The sequence below is a fragment of the Macrobrachium rosenbergii genome, chromosome 8, assembly GCF_040412425.1.
Source record: "Macrobrachium rosenbergii isolate ZJJX-2024 chromosome 8, ASM4041242v1, whole genome shotgun sequence".
In the NCBI taxonomy this organism is placed as follows: domain Eukaryota; kingdom Metazoa; phylum Arthropoda; class Malacostraca; order Decapoda; family Palaemonidae; genus Macrobrachium; species Macrobrachium rosenbergii.
Genome location: NC_089748.1, coordinates 46,950,400 through 46,967,609, shown reverse-complemented (window position 1 = coordinate 46,967,609; position 17,210 = coordinate 46,950,400). Strand labels below are relative to the sequence as shown.

Below are 17,210 nucleotides of genomic sequence, written 5' to 3'. Positions count from 1 at the left end.
CCATCATAAACACAAACATATCAACATGAAGAGCTAGGCAGTGAGGCATAAAACTACCAGGAAAACAAGCAGAAAAGCAAATGAGGTAGGCGTATGGGGGGGGAAAAGGAAAGTATATAATTATTTAATGGGAGATGACACTTCCCACTGCTACAGTAGAATATTTCAGGGCTTCTGAGTGATTTTAAATAGTGGCGTTTAAACACTAGAGGTGATTTCCAACCTGTGATATTTTGACAACTCTGAAAAGTCCATATTATGAAAAATAATTAGTAGAAGTAGCCACTGCCTGAATATCATGAACTTTAGGAACTGAGTCTGGGTTAGTTTGTTTAATGAAATACAGAATCTGTTGTCTTATACCATTATGTGGGAAAGAGTACCACCTTTTCTGCTGATAAAAAGAGACCTGACTTACTCTGTGGAGTTTTGAGAGATAAGATTTAAGTGTATGGACTGGACCATAAAGATTGATCTTGAGGAAGGGCACCACCTTCCAGGGAGACCACCTGTGGTCTTGCTTGCTTTAGCTAAAAACCAGGGGCAGGGGAGAGAGGACCTCCGGATGGGAGAAGTTAACAAAATTAACACTTCAGTGAGAGCGACAGCTCTGAAATTCTAGCACCTGAAGCCAAACTAAGTAAAATAAAGTCTTTCTTAACAGATCTTGATAAGAGCAATTTGTTATCCAACTCTGACGCTTAATTTAAGGGGACGTCGTTGAGAAACCAAGTAACCGAATGACATGAAACTGGCCTAGACGAGCACATGCTCTGGGGATGGATGAAAAATAAGAATCTGTAAGGTCAATTTTGTGTCAAAGAAATACTTTTCAATGCCGACTTGACTGTGGTAATAGGTAATGGAGCCAGGCCTTTCAAACAGTGACCTAAAGAAGGAAAACCCAAATTAGTCGTCAATTTTGGCTCTCAGAAGCTTTCAGAAGGAGGCTAACTTTTGACTGCTGAGTCATATTGCCAATAGTAGAATCTCTTTTATCGGATTCTAAAAACAGAGTGTTGATAGGTCAATGTTTCACTTTTTTGAGCTGCGAACTTTATAAAGTCCATAAAGCTAGGGCATCTTGAATCCTTGAGGAAGCTGAAGACATGCAGTCTTTTTGTACTGTTCTGTCAGAATGGGCTTGGGAATCCGAAGACTCCGTAAGCCCAGTTCCTGAAGCTGAGGGAATTGCTCTGCCAATAGGGGCTACCAGAGCTTTGCTGACATCTGAATGTCCTCAGTTTGTGTAAACTTCAGCAGCAAATTTATTGGAGTGGAACAGATAAATCCTTCCCAACTGTTCCAATCTACTGTCATTGCGTCTGTGGCGAACGCCTCGGAGGGTCCAGGTTGGGGCTACGTAACAGGGGAGCTTGAAGCTGTTTCCTCCGTTGCGAACAGATCCACTTGGAGTCCCGGAACCTGGCGGCAAAACCCACTGAAAAGATCTCCGATCCAGGGACCACCCGCCCCAACGGAGTAGTCCTGACAGAGAATCCGCCACCACGTTCCGGGACGCCTGCCAGGTGGGTGGCTGACAGGTGCCAACCGTGCTTGTTCGCCAGGGAGAAGATAGCTACCATTACTTCTGGTTTACCCGACCCGATTTGGAGCCGCCCCTGTTGATGCAATGAACCACCACTGCGCTGTCTAGCACCAACCTGATATGAATCCGACTGGAGGGCGGATTTTCTTCAGGCCAGAAAGACCGCCATGGCTTCCAGGGTGTTTATATGGAACTGCTGAAACATTGTGGACCACGTTCCCGTACTTTTGTTTTGGTGAATATTCCCCCAGCCGCTTTGGAGAAGCGTTCCTGTGTGGATAACTAGTGCCGGGAGGGGGAAACTGAAGTGGAAACTGCTTTGACAGGCTCGACTGTGGTCCAAGGCCGAAGCCTTTGTCTTTAAGATCCGGGAGGGATAGAGGAGACCCTGTCCCTGAGCTTGGTGTTTGCTCGCCCGCCGACACCCCTGTTTATGTCCTTTAACTTGGCTAAGAGCAGGTCTGTTATTGAAGCAAACTGAGAGACCTGAGGACCCTTTCCCCTGGGACTGGCAGTGGATGCTGACTGATTTTTGAGAAACCTTCTGGTGAGAGACTATCCCTTCCTCTGAAGAGGGAGAGACAACGTGTGTGGGAGGACAGGTCCACTGGAAGACCCAGCCACTGAAACTGAGACTCCGGAGTCAGGCGTGACTCCTCCTGTTCAGCTGAAAACCCAATGACTCTAGGAAATTGCGGACTATGGACGGCTTTCTGACACTCCGGCACAGTTGAGCCCAGATTATCCAGTCGTCCAGGTACGCCGTTAGGAGATCTTGGGACTGGAGTGCTGTATCACTGCATCTCGCCAGCTTGGTGAATATCCAGCAATGTTCAGACCGAAGGGCATGACTCTGAAGGAGTAGGCTGGTTCCTGAGTTTGAAAAACTGAGGAACTGAGAGAAGTTCCGCCGCAACTGGACGATAATAAGCGTCCGAAAGATCGATAGAGGGTGATTGCTCCACGCGGAAGTAGAGTCCGGACCTGAGCTACCGGCATGCGAAACTTGTCGCATTTTTATGTAGAGATTTGTGACGTACAGATCCAGGATCACTCTTAGCTGATCGAGCCTTTTTTGGAACAGTGAATAGCCTGCCTTGAAATTTTAGGTGCCTTGCTTTCTTTATTGCTCGTTTGTTGAGCAATCCTTTTACATAATCCTGCAGGATTGATGTGGGTGGCTGGTAAAATCTGTTTGGAGGGGGAGGATTTTGATCCACCCACCCCAGTCCTTGGGACACAATGCTGTGTGCCCACGGGCTGAAGGTCCAACTGGTCCCTGAACCAATACAGGCGACCGCCACTCTGCGTTTTCTCAGTGGGAGGAGTGGTTTGTTCTACCACGACCTCCCTTGGGGTGGTGTTGATTTTCTCTGTAGGGGCTTTGCCCCTTCCTCCCTTGCCACCCTGTTGAGGCTGCAAAAATCCACGACCTTCATATGTGGGCTGTATGCTGGTGAGGATACATAGAGGGCGCCGCTGGTTGAACCAAAACATACTGGCTGGGGTTGGGACTCAGAGGTAGATGGCCAGCCACTGCCGAGACCGACGGCTTGAACCATCGCCTGATGAGGCCTCTTATGCCTCCCTGAACCTTTTTTCCTCCTCTCGCCTGGGGCCGGTTGATCTGGGGTCTTGCGCCAGGCGGGAATTCTCACCGATGAAGACTTGATTGGCCCGTGTAGCTCGACATGACGGATGTAACTCTCCATCAGGAAGAGGTTAGGGTCCTCAGAATGAACTTTAATGAGCTTGTTAGGCTCGTGGCGGATTGTAGGTCAGTAAAATAAACTTTCTACATTCCAGCTTAGCCATAATAAACTCATGCAAGTCTAACGCCTGGAAGGCCGCCAGGAAAGACTTAGCCAGACCTGAAAGGGTCCGTCCGAGCGGGACGTAGAAGTTCGTAAGACAGCCGAGCTCAAGGACCGGCTAACTTAGTCCTGGCCCCAACCCGCCTTTAACAAAGATTCCGCAGCTTAGGGAGTTGCCTACTAAACTGCGTGGAAGCGCAAAGAGGGTCCAGCTTAGTTTACAGTGAAAGTGGACGGGCATCCACCAGGAACTCGTTACTCCTGGGAATACCAGGGAAGTAGGGTCTGTTTCAATTGAGGAAAGTGTCCCCATCGAGGCATGCCGGGTCGTGGCTAGAGCAATTTTATCCATACAAGGAGTGGGAAGATCTTTCACCTAGGTGAACATCGCGGTCTGCTCCTGAAAGGGCCAATTTTGTGTTCACTGCCTGCCATCTGCCAGAGTGCGTAGGAGAGCCGACTGGGCTTGGTTCTAGATGATGACAGTTTCCCCCTAGAACCTTGTTCGATCGTAATCCAGGCTTTCCCCGGTAAGCCCCACGTAGCTGGTGGATATGTGTGGTGAGATCGGGGGAAGAACTCAACCCTCCAAACCGTCTCGTGCCCAGACCGTTTGCTGTGAGTTTGCCATCATGTTGATGGCCCGGAGTGCGAACCGCCAAGGGTTTCGACATCAAACGGCGGGAGGTCCGCAGTGTCGGGGATAGAGTACGCGGTTCGGCTTTAGGTTACGAGCCAAACCTTCCAGTACACCTGTCATAAGTGGCAAACTTTTCGAGATCTTCTCAAACCTCGAGTCCAGATCCTGCGTGAACTGTTTGTACAGTTCATTGGCCAGGCCTCAAAGGCCAAAAGAGGCTGGGGAGGAGGGCTTGGCTTTGTGCCCTCTTTACCGCCCTGCTGGAGGAGGCTAGATTCATCCCGGGAGGCCATCGGTCCTGGGACCTAGGCCTTCGACGTAGGGCACGTTCTTCAGAAGACGCAGGACTTATAGCCCTTTCGGGCTTTTCCATGAAGTCTTCAACTTGGGATAGCAGACTGAGCTCTACACCCAAAAGAAGAAGACTTCACAAAACCTGAAAAAGATGACATAGATGAATCAGGGAGTTAAACAAAGAGTGGGCTCCGCCCCAACCTCCTCACTTACCTCTCCACTTACCACCTGGTCCTGCTCCGTATTCAGGTTCCAAGTCGAGATTTAGTGCGGCAACATCCTCCGAGACCTCGGCGTACAAAATGTCCACTTGAGGTGGCTGGGTCGCATCGAGGATCTGCTGGATAATAGGGGTGGCAAGTTCTTCCGGAACTGCTGCGGCCACCCGTGCGCCGGGGTAAAGCAGATCCCTCAACCTGGCGTCGAGGACGTAGGGCTTCCCCGACGGAACATTTCTGCCGAACCCAGCCACCCAGGCCCGGAGGGATTCCAAGGCAGACTTCTTGGAATTTTCATCCGCCTGCAAGGAAACCTGTGGTTAGTCCGGAATGCAAAGACCGACGGAAGATATAATCAACGTAACGTATGAGGAGCATGGACCGGAGGAAAGAAGACTTTCACTTACCGACTCGTCTTGGATGGTTGAGGAAAGAGCGAAGCAAACCTCACAGCCATCGGGGTGCCAAACAACCAGGTCGTCTAGCCGGACCGCACAACCCGCGTGGGTCCGACACACTACGTGCCCGTAGGGTTGTTGAAGGGAGGCGGTACACCCCGGCTCCTCACAACGCACAGTCTGTAAAAGTAACAGTACATGAACCTCACACTCTAAGCAAAATAAAGCCGGCAAGGCCGGGAAACTCAACTACAACCGGAATACTCCGGTGTAGAAGAACTACCAAATAAAAACTGGGCCAATAAGCTTTAAATGCAACGAGCGGAAGTTTAAGGATTCATACCCCGGAGGGCTCCGGGGAATGAAGGAACGAGAAACCAGGAACCAACCTTAAGGGCTGCCAGAAAAATAACGGCGGAGCCCCCAGGTGTGGGACCGGAATCACGTAAATGGTAAAACAAAATAATAATAATAATAACAATAAATTATAATAATAATAACAATAAACAAAATTAATAATGATGGTAACCCTCCGGGGTCCGAATACTAGCATTACATGGAACCATTTCACACCTATCTCCCCGCCGGAGAAGCGAATGGGTAAAGGAACAATGTCCATAATATACGGCGGGGCCACACCTAAACCCAAACTTCGCAGCCCGATGGGGAGACGAGAGGCGAGACAGGATCCGAACACGCTCGAGCAAACGAACCACCCACCCCACCACAGCGAAGCTGGGGACGACATGGGAGGGAGCGAATCTCTCAACCAATAGGAGAAGTCCCTGACTCGGAGAAAACGCCATCTAGCGTCACCCGCACGAGTCGCAAGGCTGAGGGGGTAGTGGAGAGGAGTAGGCTACTAGAAGGGGAGAGGAGACAAGGAGAACATGATACCCGCTCAACTGCAACCTTCCTTCCCAAGGAACTTGGAAGGGAAGCCTACTCCAGGGAGCTACACAGCCCAAAGCCCAACATCTCCTAGGCGTAGCCTAATAAATCCAAACCTAGTATAGGTTAGGAGGGAGAGAGGGGTGAAAAGGGAGAGGAGTAACCAACAGGGAGAAAAATTTTGTGCCGAGAGCCAGCAGGGAACGATCAGGGGATAAGAAGGCGAATAGCCTAGAGGAACACGTCCAAAGAACTCGATTCCTCCGAAATTGGGGGAAGAGGACTAAGGGGCTCACTCTGACCCACAAACGGACCCTGAGGAACAGCAACAAAACTCCCTCAACCTGATCTCCACACCCAGGGCAAGGGATGGAGCCTACACTATGACCATCACAGAAAATAAAATTATGTTCACAGGAAGTGTAGCCTACCACGAGAGTAATTCAAAACATTTATAGGTCTCATCAGAGGCAAACTACACAACCAAAAACAAATAAAACTAAAAACATTAACTCAATTTAAGAGCACCATCTTCAATAATAACATAATAGCCTATGAGACTAAATGAAAAGGAACCCGACCTGGTGGGGGGGGTACAGGATGGGGCAACTCCTATGCAAAACAAAAAAACAAAGTGGAGGGAGAGCCATCGCACGGAACCACCAGGAAGGAAGTCAAGGGCAAAAATCTAAATAAATATATAGCGACTGGGAGAAAACTCCGACCGAAAGAACAGAAGGAGTCGCCTCGCGCTCGCCATGGCTGAAAGGGGACGCCGTGGCGTCATACGAAGATCTCAATATTTATGAAAATACGAGACCAAAACAGCCAACAATAGATCAAAAGCCCCACAAGAAGATGGTACTTAACTTAGAGATGGAAAAGGTGCTCGAAGCCATCGTAGATGAAGAAAAATAAATCCAAAATAGGGACGAGCACACAAAAGAAGCGAACGAATCACGTGCTAGAAAATGGAATGAAGCAGGTGGCGCTGGTGTCGCCGTCCTGGCGGGTGTAGAGTGTGGGAGCTGTAACGGCTCACCGCTCTTTTACGGGGGTTTTGATAAGGAGAGGTCTTTCGAGTATATTTCCGTGGTAGTGGTATTTCACTCACCCTTCATTATACCGACGTCTTCTAAAAGACGGTCGACTGGGGGTAGTAACCCCAGCTTTCCTGAAAGCTCTTTTTCTCTGGTATATCTAGCATTGTTATACCTAGAAATTCGTGCTGTAATGGAATTTCACCGGCTGACACGGGACTGGACTCAGAAAATTAATCATTCAAAGTACATCTTCAATCTTGTTTTCTCAATCCTATCTTTGTATTTCATCTACTGTATTGTAACTTTAACCATGAATATTAAATATAATTACAATTAAATACTTGCCATACCCTAATTTCTCTACTTAATAACAATGACTAAAATAAAACTTACCATTATTTTGCAGAGATTTTGCAATTCCTGCATCGAGGAGTAAAGGTTTGACTTTTCCAACCGACTGGCAATCTGAAGATATAAGACAGAATTAGATTTGTCTATTGGAACTGGAATATAAAAGTTAGGCCAAAGGCCAAACACTGCGACCTATGAGGTCATTCAGCACTGAAAAGGAAATTGAGAGTTAAAAGGTTTTAAAGACGTAACAAGCAGAAAACCTCACAGCTGCCCCATTAAACAATAGTTAGGAGAGGGTGAAAATAATATGGAAGAGAGAGAATATGAATGGAGGTACACTAAAAGAAATTAAATGGGTCGCAGGTAGGGGCCAATGGGATGTTGCAAGGAGCCCTTAGTAATGCCTGATGGCACTATAGTACCCCCCTACAGGGAAGATGTTTATAAATAGAGTATTCATGAAACATTACATATATCACACTGGTGTAAGGAAAAGACTGTATAATTATATCCTTCCTCTACTACTGTACCATTAATCGATGGGTCATTGGCGGAGAGACATTTCCCACAAAGATCAACCTCGAATCCTGAGTTCGGCTTCCCATCGCAGCCAAAGCATTTGTTTTCCTTGCCACATTCTCCACACTCATCCACTCCAGTATTCTCTGGCTTGCCTGTTGTTCCCAAGACACAAACTCCACATCTGGGAAGAATCACAAGTGTTACAAAGTTTTCACAGAGACATAATTATCTAGAAAAAGGATTTTGACAAAGGAAAAATCTATTTCTGGAGAGGGGCCCGTGTCACCCGGTGAAATAGTCCATTCAGCACTTATTTCTAGGTAATTCCGTTGCTAGATACCAGAGAAAGCTAAATGAAATGCTGGAGTTACTACCCCCAGAGCGAGCTCCACTAGATGGAGTCGTGTATGGAAAAGGGTGAACTACAAAAACACGGAACCTTATCCTATAGAGATTCCCAATGTCAAAAGTCCCAACGAGAGAGGTGCCGATACAAGCCCATGCACTACTCGCGGACTGTATACAAGGCAACACTAGCCGCATAAGTGCTGAATGGACTATTTCACCGGGTGACACGGGACCCCGATCCAGAAATTGTATATTATGCAAAGTGGTAACTAATTAGTATTTAAATTTCATGAACAATTCATGTCACTATATGAGGAAATTATTAATAACTTGGTAATCACATGGAATTAATTATGACTAACTACATCTGTTATCAAAAAAAGTACAAACAGGTGAAACCTGGTCATAATCATATATTTTCATGGGTCAGAATAAAATGTTCAAAGCCAAATCTGAACTTTTTTTAAATAGGTCACCATAATAAGAAATCACTCAAGTTAATCATAAGCTTTCTTCTCCTGTACAAAAAAATTTGAACCCTATTTTACTCACTTATTCTCAATTGCCCCTGAATTTTGTGCCCCATCACAATAGGTAATATTAGGATTATTCTTTGGAACACAGATGTTATCGTTATTACGAATGTTTTCATTCCCACATTTTCCAGCACAGTCTCTTCCGCTCTTCCTCCCTGTATTTCCTTTGATGCAAATGTCGCAGTCGTATTCAGCAGCTGGAAAGCAATTTCAATGTCATTTAGTGAGACCCACATTACATTTCCAGTACTTAAATAAACAACAGATTTTGACGTAGGAAAAACCTATTTTTGGTAGTCGCTGTTGAGTCCTCAAAGGAGTTACCATTTTTATAAACATATGACCAAGCAATAAATACATAATAATGAAAGGTTAGTTGATAATACAACCTATGAAATCAATAAAGTTCAAAAGACAGTCACTTTTATTTTAACATCAGTTATGTTCAAAATACTGATACAGGTATGTTACAGAATAATGATCGTGATTCATTTCAGGTGTGCATTACTTGAGGTAACATTTTACAAATTGGCCAGACTTCTGTTCTACACAAGTTCTTCAGTAGGCAAAAATTAAGATTTTTCAAGTGCTGTCATCTTGAAAGCTTTATATCTCATAATTTACATCTTCATATACCATTTGGGCTTAAACCGCTATGAGTAAGTATCATTCTATAATTCAATGAAAACAAAGAACATTTCCTATAAAAGTGAACTTTGCCAGCTACTGAATAATCATGTTGTCCTCACAACAAAAGTATTGGGCTGAACAACAAAACAGCAGCTGTTCTTGGAAGAAAAAAATACATAGATGCCAGTACACATACTTTGCTACCTGATATTAAGTTAATTTGTGTCATGCACAAGTTAAGAACTTGGCTGCTGATGAAGCAATCCAACTGCTTGTTCTTCTCTTGCATCATTATAAATTATGCAAACACATTTCTATCTCATAATCGTACTCTTCTTTAATGCTCTGAATGTTTTGAAAATTTGAGGATTCCTGACACTCTTTAAGCAGACTCTCAATAGTCTTGAACAATTCGAGAATCCCACACACCACCCTAACTGTACCCTTTGAACGCAAACATTTATGAACTTACTCCCATTCAAGTCTCCATTGCAGTCTTTACAAGAAGTTCCGTCACCACCACAGACACCGCAAGCATCAATTGTCTTTGGCATCCCAGAAGACACCTTGTTTCCGGTGCAGTCTGACCACTCTGCTGACACAATAGCTGGTGACAAAGACACGCTGCCATTGGTACATGAGCCAGTCTGTAATAAAAGCTTTCTGCAGTTTAGCAATTCTTTTATAAATTTAATTAGTCACAGGTGATACTTTCAGTGACATCTGGATGAAAATTAAAAGCAAACTCGGGATATAAGATGTATTCATAATCAGATTTTGATGTACGGAACAATTTTCACATTTTTATTGAAAAAATATCCTTTAACATACAAAAATATATATTTTTGACATCTGGTCATAAAGAATGAAACTACAGAAAATATGATACCATAAAGTGTTATATTTTAAGATATGTCAAGAAGCTAACCTCTATACTGTAGTAAAATCATAAAAAAAATTCACCATCAAATGATATGTCTCATGATGTGCTAACAGTTGGCCAGAAGTGAAATCAGTTGGGTGAAAATCACCAAAACAAAGAAAATGTGTGACACATTAATGTTACTGTGGTAGTGAAAAAGTCAACATGACTATGTGACTGGACAATGAAAATCTTTATAAGATACAATAATGATGAATCAGCGGCAAAACCAACGACAAAATACAGGAATAAAACATACAGTAATATCTAGGCCAAAGGCCAAATACTGGGACCTATGACATCATTCAGTGCTGCAAGGGAAACTAAAAGCAAAAAGGTTTTAAGGGTGTAACAGGAGGAAAACCTCGCAGTTTCACTATGAATCAATTGTTATGAGAAGGTGAAAGGAAGATGGAAGAAAGAAAAAATGAATGGAGGTAAAGTAACATGAATGAAAGGGGTTGCAGCTAGGGGCCAAAGGGACACTGCAAAGAAACTTAAGTGGTGCCTACGGTGCACCGTGTGAGGGACACTGATGGCACTGCCTCCCTACATGATGCCAAAATACTGAATACTTTAAAACTCAGTGGATAACAAACAAAATATAATAAAACTTAGAAAACAAATAAAAGCACAGGACTGAAAGTAAATAAACAAGAAACTATACAACAAAAACTGAAAACAGATAAAACCTACAACAAGGGACACCATGATTAACCCAAGAAATGTTTTGACACACTAACCTCCATGCAGTATTGCAAACTGATATTAAGCTTCATGGCTCCATTGCTCCCTTTGGGCTGGTCACTCATGTCCCAAGCAGTGAACATGAGTCTGGTCTCAGACAGAGCCATTTCCTTGTCCCAAGAACTTCCATTGGTTGGGTTGAACCTCAGTGAGGCTGTTGGCGGTAAGCACAGGGCTTCGGTCTAGAACAATTAAGGACATCATTCATGTTAACTTTAAAATATTGATCAAATTACTATTGCCTCATATGTCATTAATTTTCTTTACATACAACACAGTACATGAATCCATAAGAAATCAATTTACACCATATACTACTCCAAGATTTATTCTAGTGCAATATTTCCCAGGTTAGTAATTACTGCCTGTAATTAGCAAGCCAATGAAATTTTTTTATTAATTATATGCTATTTTATATAATTTTTCATATTTTCTTATATACCACTAGATAATTACTTTTCACTACATATAGCACATAATGCTGTACACAAATACACAGTAGAACTGTGCAAGAGTTTCAGATTTCATCCAAAATGTAACAAAATACTTTTAGTCAAAACACTGATAAACAAGATAGATGAGGTCAAATTAGGAAGCTCCAACTAAAAGAGATGAATAACAAATAAAGAAAATGATTACCTTTGGATAGACGGTAGAGACATTCAAGTTATTTGTTCCAAAACCTGAAAACTGGGCTTGTCCTGCACCTCGCTTAACCCTCTCAGAATAAGGAGTGTCCTTGGTGTTCCGATGAGCAAATTTCAAAGCCTCTCGCTTTTCCCTGGCCGTACTCTTTAACGATCTATCAACTGGGAAGATAACTGCAGCATCCCCTCCTGTTTTGCTTCCTGGAGGCTTAGCTACATCGAAGACTTCATAGTCTGGTAGACTTGTTGTTGTAGTAGTTAACTGACTATCAATTGCTGCTATTGATCCACTGTCCAAGCCCAGTTTGTGTTTTGGGTTTGGTAGGCAGTCATTGGCCGAACTTTCACTCACGAGGGAAGCTAGCATTCCCGGATCTCTGAAATTTTTATGGTTTTTATACATATTACAAGGAACTTGCATCATCTGATATAAATGAGACATAGATAATGAATATAACATTATCATCATTAAGACCACAAAACTTGGTTGTTTTCTGCTAGCAATTCATTAATAGACAAAAACACACAGCAGTAACAAAGAAGTCTAAATTAAATTAAATACATGTAAGACATACACTGAATGTACAGTACTTATATACAGGCATAATTTTATGAATCTACAATACTGTATCTATCTACCCAGAGATCTGAGCATATACTGTATGTGAGGCACCAAGCAAGTGATTTAACCAACACTACATGCATAATATACAAATAAAACCAAAGAAATAAATAATAGAAATAAAAACGAATAAATAAAAATAAAATCTGAAAGATAATAGATTTTTTCTTTTATGAAATTTTGCACAAGGTACAGTATATAAAATACAATATTCCTTTAGAAACCATTAAAACTAATTTTTCACACTACCTGAAATCTACAACAAACAAACATTTTAAAATACCCACCTGAGAGCACTCTTTATGTTACATTCCTGTTGTTTTTTTAGGCTTATCAGATCAATTAACCCCTGATAGGATGACGGCACTCCAAGACCTTGTGGTAGTGCGTCGTTTTCCAAATTATTTACCTAATAAGGAGAAAAATTTTTTATATTTGTAAAGACATTCAATTTCTTTTAGAATCTTTTTATATATGAAGAAAATAAGCCAGTCCTTACGGAGAGCATGTCTAAAACTGAAATAATTTTTTGTTTTGTCAGCTATAAAGCATTTCAGAATTCAGGTAATCTACTATAAAGTTCTTGTGTAGTAGTAAAGTAAGTAGCACTTTTCGTTGTTGCTGCTGCAAAAATATATTACACAGCTCACTGAACATGGACCATATCGATTTTAAAGGAAAAATCACGACTTACAGTCACAAAAGTTGTTCCATTATCAACTGAGTATTGCCAAGAACCCAGAGTCCCTCCTGATGCTTGTAGTATGCACAGACCAATGCTCTTTTGATCAGAGTCCTCATAGAATATACTTGCATAAGTCTCTACAGGGGCTCCGTTATTGGGTTTCCCCACAGACAGAGTAGGGACTTTTGTGAGGTCGACTATCTTCTTTGAGACTGGGGCATCATTGACAGACTGAATCTGTAATTGAAAAGGAAAATGAGCAAAAATGTTTTAGGAAATCATTCAAAGGGGTGATAGAAGGAATTAGTAAAGGAAGCTGACATGGATTCAAAACTGAGTTCACACTCAAAAGAGCAGTCCAATAAACACTCCTTTCCTTCCAATAAGATCTCATCAAATATAAATGTGCCCTAACTCACAAAATATTCAGAATAATCATTAACTTCTATACAATACAGACACGACTTAGCACAGTAAACACAGTACTGTATAAACTAATAAACTACTTACAAAGAACACGTACAATCACAAAAAGAACAGATGTATAAAACACACAACTTTAATGGTTCTAACCTCTAGCATAATCTCCTGATATTCCTTCATCTGGGCCATCTTTCCATCATCCTTTTTAGGAGCTCCAGTGCTAGAGTAGCTTGAAATAACGAAGGAAACGTTTCCCCATGCATCAACAACTGGATAGAACCGAATCTTAACAAATTCCGCATCTTTGGGTGACCTGAGTGGTATATCTGCTGAGTGTAGTGGGTCCATCAACTCCCAGCTGTACAAATACAAACAAAAACTTGTCATGCAAACAATTACTGTATGTGTTTGTTATTCAAATCAAAAGGATGTTGTGATGCACATTTTGGGCTTGAGTTATCCAGACCAGTTATTCAACTGAAAGAGTATTCGACTATAATATAGCTTTAACTCAAGATAACTAAATTCAATGAACACAGATCAGTTTTCCAATAACATGGGATGTTACCCAAATAATAATTTTTCTAATGAACACGTGGTTTCAGCCAAATTAATGTAAGTTGTTATTGAATTAAAATATGTTTGTTATTCCCATGGTTTGTGGATTCTTACCAAATAAAAATAATGTTACTGTTCAAGTAAAAATAGATTTAAAACAGATTTATTCAACTGAACATGAGCTTTTCATGAATGTTTTCAAGAGGTTATGCTTATGATTACAAGACTGTATTCTCCTATGTGGTACACAGAGAATAAGCCACCCAATATAAAGGAATGTGTCTGAGCTAGACCCTTATCAACACTGAGAGAAACTTACACAAAATTTAAGCCAAAAGGAACTAGGACTGATACAACAGCTATATACTTATAAGTAATCTACTAGTCAGTACCCTTCTGACCTCTTGCATAACCATTCCATTTTAATCTTCTCTGTCTTACCATGAAATCTAATTTACAATAAAATTCATCAAGTTGTTTGAGGCAATCACATACCTTTAACAAAGATACAGGAACAGCCTTCATTACATCTTTCTGTATTATCATCTTGAAATTCCATTTTCTTTATTTTCCATATTATGTATGTCCCCTTCAGCATACCTCTTGGTATACCATAGGGTTCTGTTCTTTCACCTATCTTTTTTTTTTTTTCTTTATCTCTCGCCTTGTCCATTCTGCTTCTTCTACTGTCCATGCATAATTACTATTCAGCTATGATCTTGATAATAGTGCCTCAAGAAAAGTTTTGACTCATTTTTATGTCAACCTATTTAGAGGCCAATGCAATGCCTCTATCTTTTATCAACCGACCGTGTACCTAGGTTACTCTATGAAAGTTTGTAATGCACAGATTTTCCATTTACGTAACTTTGTTTCCCTTTTCTTCCAAGATTTGAAATTGTCTCCTTACCTTTGTTTTCTCTCATTATTATTGATTTCTACCTTTCAAGGGCTGGCCTATCACTACTTCAAGATCAAATTCCATTTTTTTTCCTTTCACTTACCATCCACACCCTTGCTGCCTGTTTCTGCCAACACTATGCTAGCTAGACAAGGCCATTAGTTTGACAAAAAATCAGCGAAAGCAAGATACTCACGTTTTACCATTATCAGTAGAATAAGCCAGGCCGGCCCTCAGCTTGTCCAAAGTGGCTGGTGTCTTCAGAGCTATTCTGACTCCCGTTCCTTCACTTTCAATTGGAATCCTCTTGATCGGCATACCTTTGCCGCCGGCCTTTTGCGTCGGATCATATCCTGGCATAGTCAGTGCGTTCACTAAGGACACAACAGCATCATGGGAGTAATCTAGAAGGCCTTGCTCAGATGCCACCTTCGGAAGTTCTACAACGAACGAATCAGTCAGGAAGACTTTATGCTAGAATACCTGTACTGTACAGTATATAGTATTGCCTCAGGTAAGAGATATTAGGTTAATCTAATAATCTTCTGGTCTTATAATCGAGAGTACCCTCAGTTCCGGGTAGCCCAATTCAGTATTTAAATAGTCAAAACAAACAGCTGTTCAAACAGCCCAAGGTCATTCAATTAAAAAGAGAAACTGACTTGTGTCACCCCAGTAACCAAAAAGGTGTTACCAAACTCCATTAACCACACAAATTTACTTTGAAAAATATTTTACATGCTGGAGAAGTTTATGCAAAGGATTACAAGAAGGACTAAATGGAACTCATACAACATTCTACCACCCAAAAAGTTCCTCTAACAGTAAGCATTCTACTGACACTCATAAACTTTCTAAAGCATCCCACTAACTACAAAGGTTAATCACAACATTCTACCAAGCTAAAAAAAAAAGCTTATTCACATCATTCCAGCATCTAAGCCGACTTACAGCATTTTACCGACATTTACATTACATTACAGCATTATACAAACTGAAAAAGCTCATTCAGCATTTTGTCAGCTGAGGAGAATTCACAACATTCTGCCAAACAGAACACTTACACTCAAACTCAGTATTCTACAACCACCAAAAAAAACTTACCACATACTGCCAACTAAAATAAAAGTTTACTCACAGTATTCTGCCAACCAAAAAAGCTTACTCACAGCATTCTGCCTACCAAAAAAAGGTTACCTACAGCATTCTGCAAACCAAAGAAAAGCTTACTCACAGCATTTTGCAAACCAAATAAAAAAAAAGCTTACAGAATTCTGCCAACCAAAAACGCTTACTCACAACATTCAACCAACCAAAAAAAGCTTACTCACAACATTCTCCCAATCGAAACGAAGGCCCTTACCCAAGGTTTTCAGCCAAACCCTCCAGTATTCATCGTCATCTACCGTGACGCTCACCAGGTCTGGCAGGGCAAACATCAAATACTGTTCCTCCCTCGTCATCACCTTCGGCTGTAGGACCCTCACCATCAATTTCGGCTTTTCAGGTGCCAGGAGCTGAACCACTTTGCGGATTATGTCTGAGCCTGAGAGAACAAGATGACAGATACTTAACAAATATACAGTACATAAATATACACTCTGAGTGAAGAAAGCTAGTGTATATAAACCAACCTGTCGAAAGAGACACGATTTACTATTGCACCTATAATTAGCATAAATGAATAACTCTGAAAGTTAAAGAGTAAAAAACCCAAGGTTAACTAAATAAAAAATTAAATACTTAGCACTACTATAACGCATCTCTTTCATTTCAGACTAGCTAAGATTTATTTGATTTCATTCATTTTATGAAAATGGCAGTTTTTGAGCGCCTTTGTAAATATGCAAGTTACAGTCCGTATAAGTATTAATAAAATATTAGCAGTAACAGTTGTCATGATTCATATATATAATTACTGTATAAACATGAAACCTCTGCAATAAATCGTAGATAGAATGAGCACCCAGACTCCCCAAAATTGCTCTGTTGAAAAACACTTACAAAAATTCTTACTAAAGTAGATAACTCTGACTTCATAAAGTTCACTTTTAAAGCACTTCAAGAATACCACAGAACCCAAGAAACAGAAACAACATTAAAATTCGACAAACCTCTTTCCTTTAGCAACAGGTAATCGTAACCAAAATCATAGGCTCCTTCTCTGGGGACGTAACGAAGGAAGGATCTGGTGTTCAAGGTGGTCGTCCTAGAAATCTCCTCCCAGTTGTCTTTCTTCTTGTTACCTTTGTACCACGTCCCAAAATCGGTGGTGAAGTTCTGGACGTCGAACTGCTCATGGCAAAGGGAAGTTGTTGATCAAAGGATTAATAGGAAATATAAGGAATAATGTACGTGTGTGTATATGACCTTCAGGTCAAGCCTTACTCATTGTAAACACTCTTTGGCCATCATTCTAATTAGGACAGTGAAATAAGATTTTCTTATTTTTGTGCTCAAGCAACCTT

General features: G+C 41.6%; 1 protein-coding gene across 1 annotated transcript in view; it reads right to left on the bottom strand.

Annotated features, from left to right (window-relative positions):
* Nucleotides 1–17,210, bottom strand: part of LOC136841137 (uncharacterized) — a 128,104-nt gene that overhangs the window by 34,060 nt on the left and 76,834 nt on the right. The window contains exons 17-28 of the mRNA XM_067108182.1: nucleotides 16,857–17,034; nucleotides 16,106–16,288; nucleotides 14,939–15,182; nucleotides 13,434–13,641; nucleotides 12,870–13,097; nucleotides 12,463–12,584; nucleotides 11,546–11,930; nucleotides 10,903–11,088; nucleotides 9,710–9,884; nucleotides 8,624–8,804; nucleotides 7,732–7,904; nucleotides 7,241–7,312 (exon numbers count right to left, since the gene is read on the bottom strand). Of these exons, the coding sequence (XP_066964283.1) occupies nucleotides 7,241–7,312; nucleotides 7,732–7,904; nucleotides 8,624–8,804; nucleotides 9,710–9,884; nucleotides 10,903–11,088; nucleotides 11,546–11,930; nucleotides 12,463–12,584; nucleotides 12,870–13,097; nucleotides 13,434–13,641; nucleotides 14,939–15,182; nucleotides 16,106–16,288; nucleotides 16,857–17,034 (2,335 nt within the window). The remainder of the gene's footprint in view (nucleotides 1–7,240; nucleotides 7,313–7,731; nucleotides 7,905–8,623; nucleotides 8,805–9,709; nucleotides 9,885–10,902; nucleotides 11,089–11,545; nucleotides 11,931–12,462; nucleotides 12,585–12,869; nucleotides 13,098–13,433; nucleotides 13,642–14,938; nucleotides 15,183–16,105; nucleotides 16,289–16,856; nucleotides 17,035–17,210) is intronic.